The following is a 17,229-nucleotide window of genomic DNA, read 5'->3' as shown; positions in this document are numbered from 1 at the left end:
ACTAAGTTCTTAAGTATTCACTCACAAAGTGCATTGAAGCTCTTGGTGATCTACTCACTGGTGCTGTGTTGTATTTCTCAATTTCACAGGAAGGGTAATGCCACCAGAAAAAAATGAAAAATTAAACACGTACATTTCCATCTCCATTTGAAATAGTGGTATATCTAAAATTAATACATACTCACAGACACACCAGAATAGCAGAAATTTAAATAAACTTGTTTAACAAAACAAAGCAACTGAAGCTTTATTTATCTATATAGAAAGATGCATCCTTATGTGCATTCTTTTAAGCTAAGGAAAATGAAGAAGCCATGCAGTCCTTGCAAGAAATAAATCCTCAGGTGGTAATATATATACATAGAAAGTTTCTCCTTTAGTTGATGATTCCTCTTAACAGATAATTAATGCCATTTAGGAGAGACTTAAGCTTATGAGTACTTTATAGTAGAATATTCTACTACATTTTTTTTCAGTACAACAGCAAAAACACTGCTTGAACCACCATATTGTTTGCATCAGTTAAATAAGAGCAAGTAACAAAACTTGAGCAGTTAAACATGTATCTGGAAATCAGACTACTTAAGTAAAGTAAGCACAAGGAAAGGATATAGAGCAAATGAAAGGATTTTTCTTCAAGAAAAATTATCTTTCAACTTGTTGCAACTTCACATCTCATATGGCTTTTGAATGGAGGCATTAGTTAAAAGACGTCCCACCCATAGTCATTACTGACTGTATTTAAATACAGCAATGCAAGGACAAACAGAAGTTAAAAATTTAGCATACCATATTACTTCATGTAATATGGCATAGAACCCCTTTCTATAAGGCTACAAAAGACAAATTTACATTAATATGAGGTACTGGCATTTATGATTGGAAAAGTAAAGATGAAAAAAGGATTATACAGCATTGTCATCAGACGTTTTGTTTTCTTTCCTTTTTGCTTCCTTTTTCTTTTTTTGAGGAGCTTTTGGTTCTAGTTTTCTTTTTTACAAAATATGTGTCTTGATGACCACATGCTCTAAGCCTATATTCATTTATTTTTACATACATATTTTATTTGTAGGGGCAATTGAGAGAGAGCCACAAATAATGAAAGGACACTAAGGTTTTAATAAGGGCAACAAAAAAGTGTTTTCACCAGAATAGATTCACATTACAGTACACCAATATTGACAGCATTCTCTTTTGTCTATTTTTGGTACATAAGATGGAATCTCTCTACATAACCTTATAAGGCTTCAGTAACTAAAAAGTAAAAAACCTATTAGTTTACAATTCATTTAAAAATTCTGAAAGACACAGCAAGTTCTAAACTTTAGTAGTGCTACCCAAACACAACCATCTGGTTTTAAGAAGCCATTAAAAGAGCCTCCTCCAAGGAAGCTTCCAACAGCAGAGTTGTGCAACATGGATGTATCTTACTACAAGGGGGAAAAAAATTACACATGGCACATTCTCATTCATATTTTGCAATGTAAAAAGTTACAAACATACCTAATCAAATAAATAATAAAAAAGAATCTGAAATGTGTTTGTTATGTATCCTAAAACCACTATGCAGAATAATGGAGACTTTCACTCACAAACTATTTACATGGTAATACCCGGGTGAGGGTACACACTGCTACAAAACTCATAAAACAAAGGGTAAACTTGAAATGTTTTCCATAGTAAAGGTCTAGCAGCATGACTATATCTAATGCTGTTTGTTGTCTTGACAGTTTTTGGAAGTTTGCTTTAATCTATGTCTTCGTCCAGTTCATAATTGTCTTTATCATAAATATCTTTTACTAGAAGAACCCGTACGAGCATATTTTCCAAAGTGTTGCGGTCCAGGGAAGTGGCAGTGTACCAGATGGGGCTCTCCGCCGACACGGAGCACTCGGGCTGCAGGTAGAACATGTCTGTCCTCTGGTTCAGATTCTGTGGGCTACAAGGAGAAAAACCCAAGGGCTTAGAAACACAGCCTCACAGGACAAGACAGTACGTTAGCAGCTCCAAAATCATCCACCAACAAAATTCTAACTGTACCTAGGCAAGTTACCAAAAATACCCCAAACCAACCAAACCGAAAAGAATAATGTGGAGAAATGTGGTCTTGTTGATAGAAGGAGCCATACCAGGTCTGGCCCAAACCCAGCCAGTCCCACATCCTCAGAGTCCCAGATGCCTCGGACACAGCAAGCATGCAAGAGACCATTGACTCTTCAAAAACCTGCAGATCCAGGTCTTGCTGAAGCAGAAAGTACTTTCCATGATTTGCAGAGGTCCAACATTAATTACAACATTAGTGGGTAGTTACATCAATAGAAAATATTGATTACATCAATAATTGCTCACACAATCGTTGGCTGACACAGCTGCCTCTGAATGTAGAGCCCTTGAAAAGTCAAGGATGGTAGGTCTGAGATGCACAGAAATATAAGCAGCTAAAATCCCTTCTTCTCCTATTTTTTTTAAAAGTTTGGTTGTTATAAATCTGAATCCATTAATTCCTTCCCTGCTATATTATGGAATTAGATGCAGCTCAGAAACATCTTCTAAGACACTAGAGAAGACTCCTTTCAGGAAATTCTAGCAGTTCATCCATTTAGGCAAGTCTCCGAAGAGAATTTTCAATTCTGGATGAGCAAGTAATCACTCAAGCTCCCTCCTTCACAAATACTGCAGACTTCAGGAGTCAACTCTATTTCATGTTTCTTCAGCAAAAATAAGGATTTTTACCAGCTCACCTTCCCAAATTTGTTGATAAAATTTCAGGTGTTGCTCTTCACCTGCTGGGGTGATTGTTAGATTGTTTTTCTCTCATGGTAATGAGACTAAGAGTCAGGTAAGAAGTAAAATATGACTGTTTAAAATAGTCTAATAATTTAAATATTTTAACCTCCCTACTTTCTTGAAATAACAGTATTTCTATAGGAACAAGCAATCATAGAATCAAGGAATCAATCAGGTTGGAAAAGATTTCAGGGATCATTGAGTCCAACCTGTGGCCCAACACTGCCATGTCAACCAGACCATAGCACTCAGTGCCACATCCAGTCTTTCCTTAAACACCTCCAGGGATGGTGACTCCACCACCTCAGTGGGCAGCCCATTCCAGTATCTAATCACCCTTGCTATGGAGAAATTCCTCCCTAATGTCCAACCTAAACCCCCCATGTGCAGTTTGAGACTATAATGAGACAATAATACAATGTTTCATAGCTGTGAATGAAATTTCAGCTACAGCTGTCCATTGGTTGCCAAGCGTATTTCAAACAGCTGGCATTACCCAAAATTTTGCAATAGTTTTTACAGTATTAAGTATGCCATTAAAATTATTTCAACAAAATTAGAAGCAGAACCAGGAGAAACAGTCTGCTGCTTTAGTTAACAATGGTGACCAACATCTGCAAGAGAGCATGGCTTGAAACCACATCATAATTGATGCTCCAAATGGGTTGAAGAGCATTATTTTCCCCAAAGCTGAGATGTTCCTCCTAAAGAAAAAAACCAACTAGGTTGTGGTCTCTCCTCCAGTGACTGTATAACTCAGTCCAAAAATACAACTTTGATTTTTTAATGACAAATCCTCCCCAAATCATGAAAGTAGAGAAAGTGAAGGCAGAATTCCCCTGCAACAACCAGGATCAACTGAGTTTATGAAAAACAGGTGGCTGTATTAACAGACCACAAGCTACTCTTTACTTGTTTCTCTCTGTAACATCGCATGCTCACACTTCTGCTGATGTTGTGTGTGAGCTCTACCATGCCATTTCCTAACACATGTTGAGTCTCATACTAACTTTTTTGTGTTGTATATACAAGGTGATTTTAGTTCTTTGGTATCACTTGCCCACACTTCCCTTAGAGCTACACAAAATTAGTCCCTTGAATGCCTGTTACAATTAAGGAAAAGTACTTTCCAAGAAATCTTGTTTTCAAGCTTCCAAAACACTTAGCATGCAAATTAATTTTTCAAAGAGTTGCCTAAACTTTTATTTTTAATGTAATAATTTCTGCTTCCTTCCTTGCTGCACAATTAGTTGTGGAGATTAGAAGGAAACAAGCGCTTTCTAAATCCTGGGTTACTGCCAGTAGTAGTTTTTCTACTACAAAGTATTCTAAACATGCTTCCACGCTGGGTGCCTCAAAAGCACCTACATTTCAGATGGCTAGTAACTTATAATGAAGCAAATCTGTTGTCTTAATCCAATTCTTAGTGAAGAGATGAGGACCTCACAAACAAAACCCTCAGTAGCAAAACCCACCAGAGATCCTTTGCTGGCAATTCTCTGCAGAGATACTTGGTATTCCCAGGTAAGAAAATTGAATTGTATTGCCATTCCCAGATGCAGCCCTTGACAATTAACACTGAAGTACTCCACTGCTCCCATACCTCATGCACGTCTTGTCCAAATACAGAACTGAAGATTTCAATACTTTCATTTAGGTTTTTTTCAGAAGATTTCAATCCATTCCCTTTGCTTGAGTACATTTCATGTTGCATCAAAACAGTTCCCTTTTGGACCTGGTTTACTCTAGACCCTGTCTGTATTACCTTGTATCACACTTACCTTTTAGACAGATAGCATTCAAACATTTTCACAGGGCATCTAGCTGGATCAGATGTGTTTTCAATCTGTTCAAATACTGGCACATCATCTTCATGTTTCCTTTTTCCAGTAGTAATTTTATCTTTAAGAAGAAAATCAACAACATCTAAGCTATAACTTGAAGTTATTTTATATTTTTCAGTAAAATTTCCCATAAGCAGCCCACCGAGTGCCACAAGGCAGTCACAGCTGTGCAAATCCGCAAACTGGAAATGCCACCCACAGCCACAGCAAAGTCACAGCATTTCACATGGAGACCAGCGGGCTCAAATTAACTCAGAGACTCTGCAGTCCCCATGGACCACTCACTCCAATTAGAGTTCTGGGAGCTGAGAGCTGCTAGACTTTGCATGCAAAGGCAGAGCTCTGGCTCCTGACCAGGTGCCCAGATGGCCCTCATCAGTGCCATGTGGATGCTGCTGCAATGCTAATTTTGAACTGCCACAGTACCTTCATTATCAGCTCTGCAGAGGGAAGACACTTGATATCGAAGACAAGCTTTGCTTTCCATTGTTAGAGGATTTTTCTTCCACTGTCTAAAAACAGTGCCAAAAGAAAGTCTTAAGTGCTGCTCCACTGTTTTCAGGCCAAAATATTTAGTGTTAAAGTAAAACAGAGTATTCAAAAGAGCAACAGGTGAATGCGATCCTAGCTGTTTAATCCTCCAAAGGTAATCTTCTTCAACTCGAGAGAATATTGATCCTTGGTAAAAAAGAATAGTAGAGAAAATCCAATGAGTTAGTCCATGAACTGTCAAGGTGAAAAAAAAAAAATCAAGTTCTTTTTACTATGAAATGTAACAAAATAATTATGACAGAAGCCGCTGATAAACTTATTTATTTCTCCACACTCCCCAAATCCACCTGTTAGAGACACTCACTGAGACAATCAATGGGTAATATCAACACAGGCAACTTTAGAGAGAACACATTTCTGTTGAGTTACAACAGCATTGCTGACATGCATCTCTCTCATGCTATTTCACAGAAATGAATGTCCAATGGAGCCACCTTAATTCCATCATAAAAGGCATATTTTTGAGTTCATTTTATTCTGCTCAGGTTAAGGCCTCCAAACATTGTACCTTCTTCTTTCTTATTACTAATGGGACAGCTCACTTGGAAAGCACTCCTGGACCATAACAGGATACAGGAAGGGCCAAACACAGGCTCTCTGGGCTTTAGTGAGAGAAGCCAATATTGAGAAGAGAAAAAGAAAAGAGTCTGGCAAGGACAAGCTCTCACTCAAGAGAGGATTGTGAGAAAGATGGAAGAACAGTTGATTCTGCTGTTCAGGACCAACACTGGTCTGCTGGGAAAAATTTACTTTCTCCATGAACTGATAATCCTTCTGAGCAGAAGAGCAAAGAGTCCTCCTAATCCAGGTGAGAAAGTCTAAAATGCATCACTTGTTAGCCCTACCTACATATAGTGCAGTGCCTGCCTGCCTGCTTCCATCTGGCAAAAAAAAGGGGCAAAAAAAAGTTTGGCTCAGAGAAAAACTACAGGTCAAAGAGCTTTTAACTTTCTCTCCTAAAGATGGAGAGCAAATTTTAACAGTCAGTGGCAAAACCAACTCTTGTAATATGAATTACCCAGAAACAAGACAAATAAAAACAAGTACAGTCTTAAATTAAATCTTAGAAGATGTCTCTAAATCTTCATCAACTACTATTGCAATGGATAACATATATAAATATGCATGCTTAAGAATACATAACTATTAAGAGATGAAAGACATATATGACCAAAAAGAAAATTACCATCTGGAAGTATGCTTGGCTGCCAGCTTCGAAGGATTTTATTTAATTCCTGTTCAAATGTCTGGTAGACTGGATCAATAAATATGTTGTCTTTTCGATTACTTCTATATAAATACTAGAGAAAAGAGAGACACAGTATTTATAATTCCAGATTAGAACAACTCCTGTGCTAGAGAGTTCTTTTTTTTTTGTAACTGTACAAGCATTGTATTGAAAAACGTATCTAAAAATAAGGCTATGCCACTTTTCCAGTATCTAACAGGTAACAATTACTTCCAATATAATTGTATGTTGTAAATTTCTAATTGGATGTGAATCACAGTTTAATTACAACTAACATTATTATGTAAGAGCTCCTGTGTGCAACATTGTATCAGTGACTGGGGAGTCATTAAAAAACCTCCAAACCACAAACAATTAATTTATCTTTTCCTCAACCTAGGCCTTAAAAAAAACCAAAACAAAAAACCACCAAAACTAAAACCAACAAATATTTAGTAAAAGTCTGCCCTTTTAAATGTGAACTCCAGACAGTGACAAAACCATCTTCAATAAAAAAGTGGGAGAAAAAACCCCACCTGTGTATTCGTGGTAATAATATACACCAGTGCAAGAAGGGTGACAGGATGGTGCAAGGTACTGGCCTATTCTGCAATCTAATTATCTTAACCCTCTTGACCTTACAGACACGAAATTAATGGCTGAGGATTACTATTTAACATTATCCTCTCTGGAGACATTTTTAAGAAAGGGAGGACTGGTTTCTTAAATTTTCCACTTTGGGGTTATCTTTGCAAAAACATACCTGTTAGTGAATACAATAAGAGTGACAGACACAAAAATGCATTTGCTTGTGGAAATGGCATCTATTCTGTACCTATGCTTGAAATCACATTAAACACAACACTTATTTATAATAGGTGGTCATGGTTCAGTAGATCCTGGCTTCTTTACTTTGCACTTAATTTTATAATAAGGAAAATGAATGAATACACTTCCTACAGGTTTTCAACATTCTCATTTAGATAATTACATAAGTTTAATTTTTCAAAGCACAGTATTTCCCCCACAAGTGTTTGTTTCTACATACACCAGTTTTGATTTTATAAAGCAGTTCCAAGCCAGATAATACTGTTTACTATACGCTGCATGGTGTTTGCCCCTCCATTCCCTGGCACATTTTTGCACTGTGTGTATTTCCCTGGTTCGCATTAAATGCTCACACTGAAGGCTGGCAGTGGAAATGAAGGCTGAAAACTGGTTCAAAACTAATCTGCACACAAGCCTGTGAGAACTCAACTAAAAATACTTGCTCTTCCTGGTTCAGAATAAGTGTTGACTAAACCCTGGCATCCCCAGTAGAAGTCTGAAGCTCCCTGGACCACCAGCACCACAGAGCCTATAAAAGGATGACACTGTGAGCAGGGCAGACTCCAGCTTATTACCCAAACCTGCAAACCTTCATTCCCAAACCCCCATGCCAGGCTCTGCTGCTCTACAAACCCTACAGGGGCAGGACGAGCAGAAGCCATTCCCACCTGAAATGAGCTCTACTGTAACAGCAGTGCATGGAGAGGAACTGGATGTGCCTCTGGATCCCCACAGCAGAGAACAGGCTGCATCGCTGCCCACAGCGAGTTTGTTTGTCTGACCTTCAGACAAATGTCTGCCAAACTCAACAGCCTGCCCTAACAACCCCATTACCACACATACAAAAAACAAGAAAAAATAGCTAACCAAATCCCAATAATCCCAATTAGGGACAAAGAATGAAGGCCATATTGCAACAAAGGAGCACTGCAGGCTAACACCTTCCTCTACAGGAACCCTCCTCACTAGATGCCTGCCTGACCATGCAGCAGCCTTTATTTCTAACTGCGATGTGCTTCAGGATCACTACTTCAGAGTTATCAAAAGCATTATTGAACCACTTCTGTCTGAAAGCAGAACAATTTCAGCTGCAAATGAACCTGAACTGAGAAACTGTGCCATCTGAGTCAGGGACTAGTTTCCTGGAACAGATTTTATAGCGCTTCCTTCTGGAAAAAGTCATTTTACAAAATTAAAAAAAAAACCAGAAAAAACTAACCAGAAAACAACCAACTTATTACTTGAAGACTCCTGGGCCCAAATCACATTCTCTCCATGAAGAAAAGCTCCAAACTGAGTATTTAGCCACAATGAGTGCAGTAATGCTGGTGGAAAGGGAATGTACTTTTTTACTAGCCTATGGTTCCTACATCTTCTTCCTTTGAAGAGAAACTTACTCTAAGATAGCAAAATATTGACGATCTTTGGACCAACTGTATCCTTAAATGACATATTTTAATCTCCTCTGAGCCCCTTCCAAGTTCAACAAAGTCAATACCTTTTATGCAGTAGCAGAAAATTTATTCTCTTTCAGGGTTGGGATTGTCAGATGGAAAAGACTAAGCAAATTCTAGAAGAGAATGGAGTTTTATTGTACATTGTGACAACTACATTGCACTCAGCTTGCTTAAACTAGCTTGCTTAAACATGTTTGTTCAGAAGCCTGGTACACCCCCAAATATCTGCCATTAGCACACAGATGATGGCTGCAGCCCTTCACAGCTCCTGTTTCTGTCCCTTACTTGCTGTCTGCCTTTGTGAAATGCAAACTCATCAGAACACAGCACATCTTCCTACCAGTCTGGCCAACAAATCAGAGCTGTTCACATTGCATGAATTGAATACTGGACACCAAGTATAAGCAGTAAATTGCAGTAAAATGACCACATGTTGCTCCACTAATGTCCCTGCATTGTGTATGTGTATTAGGCCTCATGATAATTGTGACTGCCACACAAACTATGGTTCTGAAGAGCTGAAAAAAAGATGTTTTATACATAACTAGCTTTCATGACTGACAAAATAGACAATGTCAAATGTACAGAGAGAAAGATTTTAAAAAATATTTGAGTTCCATTTTATAAACACATGCTTCCCTCTGTGTACTGTTTATCTGCTTAACATGAGTATTTTCAATTCAACAGAAAGGTACAGAGAGACAGTGTATCATGCAAGTGCAGAAGCAGAAAGCTACCTGAATTTGAAACACACCTTGTAGCAATATTGACTAAAAAGCCACCGACTAAGATCAATGTTTGCTTCTCAAGTTTCAACGATGAGGCAAAGGTAGCAACTCTATTTTTGCATTCTTGCAACACAGGCAAATTACTATTTTACTATTTATTTTTTAAATATTTCAATTAAAAAATCTGTTACTTGATTCAAGTCCTTTGCCTCAAGTATGGAACAGTTTAAGCAGACCCTGTGAGCAGCTTGCTTTCCACATCATACACATATTTTATTGCCTTTTAATTTGAATGAAATTTTCTGTGCTCTCAGCTCTGAAGACTGCTTATTTTACCTACGTTTTGCCTTATGTAGTAAAAATTAAGACAACCCTTCCTGCTTAAAAGTTAAACTTTGGAACAGCTTCTCTAATTATCTAGTGATAGGTTATTGCTTTCACATACATTACATCTAACCTGACTCCTTCCTCTCTTACTCTGTGTAAGACAGTCAGTACAGCAGTTTCCTGCACTCTATCTTGCCTGCCCACAGTTTGCAATACTCAGTAAATTAGATCCTCCATAAAAGACACTTAATTTAGGCTTTTTCCTCTATATGCTAAGGAACTGAATTCGTAGAACTCTTAGAGATCATGCCTTGCTTCATTCTGTTTTTACAGCGGACATCTTTAGCAAACAAAATGAAGCACAGCATTTGAAAAGACTATGCAGTTTTTGACTGGGTTAATTACTTAACACAGCAAGAAGCTTAAAATTATTACAATATACCAATTTCTGAGTTTTCAGGATGCGTCTGCAAACTCATTTCCTACACAGACAGCTTTCTACAATGTGATTACACAGCAGGCTAATCACAGCCATGTATTAAGGGTAGCTCCTAGCCAGTAAATCCATGTTATCTTCTACTGAAATGGGTTACAGTCAAATCAGCAGCTCCATTTCCCATCTCTACAGCCTCTACTAACCTCCTGAATTCCAAGACACAGATAATAGATGCTGTCAGGTGCATAGTTCTCTCCATTAGGCCTTCGAATTTCATTGACAAAATGTGTCAACCCATAGTTTAACTCAGCTGAAGTGTGTGATAATAGATCTTCCTTTAATTTCACAGACTTTACTGTAAAATAGAGAAGAAATGCTACATTAGACAACAGAATTGTCAGACAGTGAGGGTGGGATGGGGTCATTTTTGGACGGGAAACTGAGAAATTTGCTTGATGTCCTCTCCATTAACCAATGGATGAGACTAAAATGTACTAAGCAGTTAAAATGCTAGGTCTGGATTAAAACAATCAAGGCTCCCACAGTAAAGTCTAGTTAACCAAATGCAGTAACACCTGCTAACAAAGGTACTGTCATGCACAGCTCAGGATGACACAGAGGCAGCGCAAGAAGCTGACGTGAAGCCAGTGGTGTAGAGGGGCACCTTCAGGGGAAACAGCAGTTTCTAAAGATCCAAGAGCACAACACAAGGGTGCTGAGATGCACGTGGGAGCTGAAGAACAGCAGCAAGGAGTAGCAGCAATTCCCCGTTTCCTCTCACAGTACAAATGCGTACAGAGAGGACAGCTGCAGGAAGAGCAGCAGAGTTTCAGGGGATTGAAGGCCACCTTGTGCCAGAGCTCCAGAGCCAGGTAATGCCAGTCTCAGAGGAAGATCTCTTTACAGGACAAAGAGTAGGAGGATGTCCCTCCCTTGCCATTTAGAAGTGCAGAAATAGCGTGAACTCTGAAGTGAGTTAGCATATGAGGAAAAATAGGATGCAAACAAAAAATCAAAATGGTCACAGAAAATCAGAATAGCCAAGAAGGTGCTGTCCTTAGTTTCTTGAAAAGTGTGAGACCCAGCATTTTGAACCAAATAGGAAAAATTAGAAAAAAAAGAGTTTGGCAACTCTCTGGTAAAAACATCTCAGTCATGCTGGGAACATTAAGGACATGAGAAAAATTCTACCAAAAACTCCCATCTGAGAATCACACAAGTATGGTAATTTTTCCTAACAGGTCAGAATCTGGATGGCAGATTTTTGGAAACACTTACTTGATTTCAGTTCCTCTAACTCTGGCAGCTCTTCGTCTAAATACCGTGACTTTACCCAGTGCTTCCAGGCGTTTACCCCGTAGGCGTATTTGAACGGAAAGCTGCACTCGGAGTTTTCAGAGCTGTCATCGTGCGACTGGTACTCTGACACAGCTTTCCTCTTCACACCCTGCCATGGCATGGGAACACAGAGGTTAGCAGAGGTTCACCCTGCTGCTGGCACACAGCATCTGGCACAGCCACCTGCAGGCCAAAGTGCACGCTGAACCTCAGTGCACTCCCAGGATCTCATCCTGTTAATGCACAGGGAGCTAAAGATGCGACAAATCTGAGTCACGGGCTCAACTCTTAGGCTCAGATGAACCCACCGATGGAAAGGCTAGCACTGGTTCCAGATTAAAGCATGCCCAGCAGTGGGTATGTGGATAATAGTGAAAGTTTAGACTCCAGATTTGATACTAGAAAGACTCATTTATTATTGGAAACCCTTAGTAGAGGTTGGTTAGTTTTTTAAACGCCGCAGTATCTACTGCAGTTACTGGAACAAAACCATTTCAGCTTTGTGCCAGGCATAGGAGACTATTTATTGGTAGGGTCCTTCTAAATAAAAGACAACGGATAATTTGTATCCAATAAACTAAGATTGACTAAAAACAATCTGGGAAAATTACAAGAAAATAAAAAAAAATGTTTAAAACTCTTTAGAAAGGAAATGTTATGGCTCCCATTATAGACCAAGGTAATGCCAATGTTTTTCCATCTTACTATCAAATTAAAACAAGACACCTTTGTTCAAAGTAGAAGGTAAAATAGCATTGCTAAGAATACAGTAGGTATATACACAGTGGCACATTACATGAACAGTTCTGCCACTGTAAAGCAAAAACAGAACCAGAATTTACAAATCACACTCCTATCAAATCCAACAGTTATCTGCAAATGAAATAATTTTATTACTTGAAATGTATCAATTTGTATCATAAAGATACGATATTAGGTATGAGTAGACAGTAACACCCTGTAAATCAGTATGAAAACTAAAAAAAAAAACCCAAGTATTTTTTCCTACATAATTTTGGTGCTTTTCTTGGTATTTTTAATAGCATGAAAAAATTACCTTCTTTTTGGACCGAGGCCTTGGCTGTTCCTCATATTCTTCACCAAAAACAGGAGGTAATAAAAACTCATTTTCTGTATCAAGCTCCTCAGTTGCTGAAAATACATTACCAAAAACTTATTTCTAAATGTTTTTTAAATACCACTGTCTTAGAAAAAAAGATGAACTATATTGGTGTGCCTTAACATAAGGTGTCCACAAAGGCACACAAATAAACACAACCAAACACTGGATTTTGCTAAGAGGAAACTAACCTATTTTTTTATATTCAAGCTAAGACAAAGCTGTCAAATTGTAAGATAAAGTTTTCAAATAGTTCATTTCTAATTAAGTTCCAGAGGACATAATGCTCAACATTTCAAGTATTAAGTTGCTACAGCAGCATTTCTTACTATAGATTCTTACATAATGTTTTCTGCCCAGGCTGTCTTTGCTATCAAAAATTTTTAGGTATGGTGAGAATGAGCAGCTATGACTGGAAAAAGTACAAAATAACTTAGTACATGCAGTTTTAGTCATGTATTTAGATTATTTCTATTCGTGTTTTGTTATTTCTTGTAGCACGTTACACTTGGTTAAACACATTAAGAATCAGAAAGCAAACTTCTTCAGAGAAACTGGGTATATCTATATTTATACATGTGGTGGAGGTCTAGCCCATGATGAATATTGCAGTTAAGTTTGGTAAGCAGATGTACTGCAATACATCAAAATATTGTTTATTTAACATTTCAGAGGTACGATTGAGGACTCTATTTCAGGCGATGTTGAGGAATGAGACAACATATAAATAGATTTAATGCTGCAGGTCCCACCTTTATTTACTTTATTGAAGATGGCTCATCCCTTATTTAGCCATCAAAGAACACCTTCACTCAAAATTGAATGCTCTTCTGATAATCTGATTTCACCACTTTATTTCTCACGACAGCTTTCCAACTGGTGCAGATGAAATAGCACTTACATGCACAGATTTCAGAACTCTGCCCCAGACTCAAAAGCAGTCCTTCTCCTGATACCACGGAGAATCTTATCTCAGAAGCACTTCAGTGTAATCAATGCCTCTTACATACTGCTGCTACTTACTACTCCAACTTACTTATTTCTTTTCTTTTCTTCTACAGTTTTTCTTTCCTATGGACCTGGCCTCATTTAAAAGAGGGTTAAAAATCTGGTACGGATCTGATTAGTAAACTTCACAAGACTAAGGTCAGACTAATCCCCAGGCTTTCTCTCTAAACTAGAGCAAACTGGGCATCTACTGCAGATATCTATGACACAGAACAAAAGAAGCCTGTCAGCTCCTACAGGTGAGGTACATGAGAGTCAGGTGTCCAAGAGAAGCTAAGGAAGATGGACAGTTAACTACAGCCAGAAGATTTCTTGGATCTTGGATTGACTGGGCTATGGTGTAAGAAAACAGACACTGTTCCCTGCATTCTGTAGAGTGGTAGAAATTGTATTATATAGCATCAAGAGCTTTTTTCAAGTAAGGTCTCAAAGCAGTGATGTTTTTTCCTGCTAATTCCAAGAACACTACCGTTTCAAATGCAGATACAGACATTACCAAGATATTAAAAGGGAACACAAGTGGTGTGCAGCATGCCAACTTGAAATTTTCTAACAAACTTGAGTTGGAAGTTGACCCTTTAGTAATTTCTTTTCTAAACCATGAAAATACCTGCTGATTGAAGAATGTATTCATTATGTTTTCCATGACACATGCAATCTGACTCCTTGAGCCTTCAAAATAACTTTCCTATATCCATGTTCAAAACAATGATGCAGCCAAGTTCTTTGTGAATGGTTAACTTCCCCTTTTTCTTTGAATAGTTTCAAATACTATATTTAGAAAGATGGAAGAACTAATTCAGAAGTCCCCCATCTTACAAAAGCATGGCAAAGTTTTACTTAACCATCAGTCAGGTGGATCCTGCAATCGAATAAAGCTCCTCTGAAAGGATGATTAAACAAGGTACAATGGCTGCCCACAATATCACAGTATTTATTAAAATTACAGAAGAATTACCTCTTGGAAAGTCTATTTCAATATCAAGGTCTGGCTCATATGGAACATCGGGCAAGCTTGTCCGTGACTCTGAATTCAGGAGATTTGAGTCAACTATCACACCTGTTTAAAAGAAAAGGAAAAAAATCTCATTATTTTAACCAACACATGGATTAGCCAAATGGTGTAGATCTACAATTTTAGAAGTTGAGTTGTTCTAAAACCAATCGTCCTGCTCATTACCATCCTACATTTTCTTGTTCTTGGGATCTCAGATTTACTTCACCAACCCTTCAAACATAACATATACTACTACTAGTCCATTGTTCTCTTCCATGAAGGTGAGTCAGCAAAGCACACGTATAAAAAAATCAAATACTGGTGAACCTGGATCACATCATCCAATCCCAGAACTCAAACAACCTTGACAAACCTATCTGACCCTGTCGCAACAGACAGACTTTCAAGTCTGCTTTTCTAGGATCTCTTTCTCAAATAAGGCATGCAGGCAAGGAGAAACAAAGCTTGAACTCTCTCTCCAGCTTCTGGCAAACTCTGCTCCAAATTCAGTCCTCTGCAAGTGAGCAAGCTCTGATCCCACACATCTGCTCAATTAGCTAGCTGTACTTCACAAAAGAGAGCAACGACAACCTTGCAGAGCTACCAGAAACGTGCAGTTTGAGTAGAAGAATGGCAATAGATTGGAATACAGTAAGCCTCCTGGGACTGCAACTCCACTGGCCTCCTATGTAACAAGGCACAAAGTATAAATTTATGTAATTTGTCATCAACCCTTCAGAAATCTGTTGAAAGAGCTTGGAAAAAAACACCAACATTTCATCTGAGTGAAGGCAAATTTTCCTGGAAAGATATAGTAGGCACTTGAAGATTTGGGCAAGCAGAGCCAGGAAAAAAGAACAAAGAGACATGGACACTGTGAAACTAAAACTACCAAGTATGTGGGACTTTTTGATCTTCAGATATGAATTTTTATTATGAGAATAAAGTGTTGGTTGTTGCTCAGTAGTGCTTACTCTAAATCACGGGCTTTTCAGTTTCCCATGCTTTGCCAGAGTGCACAAGAAGCTGAGAGGGAGCATGTCCAGAATAGTTGAGCTGAAGTGTCCAAAGGGGTATCCCACACCACACAATGCTCAGTATATAACTGGGGGAAGTCAGCTGGGAACCAGCAATTGCCACTTAGGAACAGGCTGAGCATGAGTAAGTGGGTGGTGAGCACCTGTAGGGTGCATCACTTAGTTTTCTTGTGTTTTACTCCTCTCTCTCCCTTCTTTTAATTGTATTTACTAGTATAGTTAGTATAATATTTTTTGTTTCAATTATTAAACTGTTCTTGACTCACAAGGTTTGCTTTTTTTTCCCAAGTCTCTTCCCCACCAAGCACAAGGGGAGTAAGCAAGTTGCCATCTGACCTTAAAGCACAATACAACTTAATGTAAGACCTCAATGACAGCACTGTTGTGCTAAAACTTCCCCTAAAATAAAAACCAAACCAAATCCTTCTTGTCATACACATTCCCCAGCACTCCAAAAAGCCAAAAATTCATCAGGAAACTCACTGGCCACATCAGAAGCTTCAGCTTTTCCAACATGTTCAGGTACCACCCCTGACAAGTTCAGTAGCTCAGCTTCCAGAGGATCTGAGGGTGCTTTTCCTCTCAGCTCTTCTATTGCTGCAAGGATTTTCTCAGTGCTATCCAGAGCAGTGGGCAAAAAAACTGGAACTGGCACCTGGGAAGACAGGGAGGCAGAGATAATAAGAACAAATGCCACAACAAAGCAACCAACAACCAAAAAAATTTCTGTACTCTTCTGAAAGATAGCGTTGATACAGATTAGAAACGAGTCACTCTAGTGCGAGCTAAGAGAAAATGCTGACAGGTTAGAAACACAATACGAAGGAGCTATGAACAGAAGGGAATACTGGAAAGGACACAGGAAGAGAAAAAGACAAAACATAGCTGGTCAAAGAAGGAACAGAAGGGTCTTGGGAACTTCAAACCTGCCTGATTATAACCTCAGACTAACAGTTTGGACAAATCAGCTTCTTGTTTTTGTTTTAGTGGCTTGTTTTTTCCTGCTGTTTATCTCACTCTGACAACCTTTTACAACACAACCTTTTCAGCTTCTTTATTACAGGAACAAATCTTGCTGTTAAAGGTTTATTCAGCATATTCAGCAAAAGCAGAAGTATCATTCAGAACAGTTCCTAAAAAGCTCAGTGGCACAAGATTTTCACACTGGAAGCAGGCAGACAGCTCCTAAGGAACAATCAGGGAATCAAGTGCCACTGTCAGATTCTAATAATTTTTCAATAAATAGTGCTGCAATCCTTTAGATGGACCACAAGGAGAACAACCAGCAACACAAGGTGGTCCCACACATGCATGTGAATGGATGCCAATGCTAAAAGGAAGCTGAAGTCTCACTTACAGGAACAGGAACTGTGGTAGGAACAGGAACATTTTGACTATACATGTTCATAGGCACCGGAACGTAGACTGGTACAGGAATAGGCACTGGGACATACTCTTTTTTCCACTCATCTTCTATTAAAAGAAAAAGGAAAAAAACAAATACTGCCAGGTATTTAAATATATTTTACACCTGGCATTTAG

General features: G+C 38.5%; 1 protein-coding gene across 5 annotated transcripts in view; it reads right to left on the bottom strand.

Moving 5' to 3' along the window:
- Window positions 1-218: 218 nt before the first annotated feature.
- Window positions 219-17,229, bottom strand: part of ZMYM2 (zinc finger MYM-type containing 2) — a 92,398-nt gene continuing 75,387 nt past the window's right edge. For all 5 annotated transcript variants that reach the window (XM_033051426.2, XM_033051430.2, XM_033051427.2 and 2 more), the window contains 10 exons: window positions 17,045-17,160; window positions 16,171-16,342; window positions 14,612-14,713; window positions 12,583-12,677; window positions 11,466-11,634; window positions 10,391-10,542; window positions 6,370-6,484; window positions 5,058-5,309; window positions 4,569-4,689; window positions 219-1,939 (listed from right to left, as the gene is read on the bottom strand). In XM_033051426.2, the coding sequence (XP_032907317.1) occupies window positions 1,747-1,939; window positions 4,569-4,689; window positions 5,058-5,309; window positions 6,370-6,484; window positions 10,391-10,542; window positions 11,466-11,634; window positions 12,583-12,677; window positions 14,612-14,713; window positions 16,171-16,342; window positions 17,045-17,160 (1,487 nt within the window). In that variant the 3' untranslated portion in view covers window positions 219-1,746. The remainder of the gene's footprint in view (window positions 1,940-4,568; window positions 4,690-5,057; window positions 5,310-6,369; window positions 6,485-10,390; window positions 10,543-11,465; window positions 11,635-12,582; window positions 12,678-14,611; window positions 14,714-16,170; window positions 16,343-17,044; window positions 17,161-17,229) is intronic.

The sequence above is a fragment of the Catharus ustulatus genome, chromosome 2 (genome assembly GCF_009819885.2).
Source record: "Catharus ustulatus isolate bCatUst1 chromosome 2, bCatUst1.pri.v2, whole genome shotgun sequence".
Lineage (NCBI taxonomy): Eukaryota > Metazoa > Chordata > Aves > Passeriformes > Turdidae > Catharus > Catharus ustulatus.
This window is presented reverse-complemented; position numbering and strand designations above follow the sequence as displayed.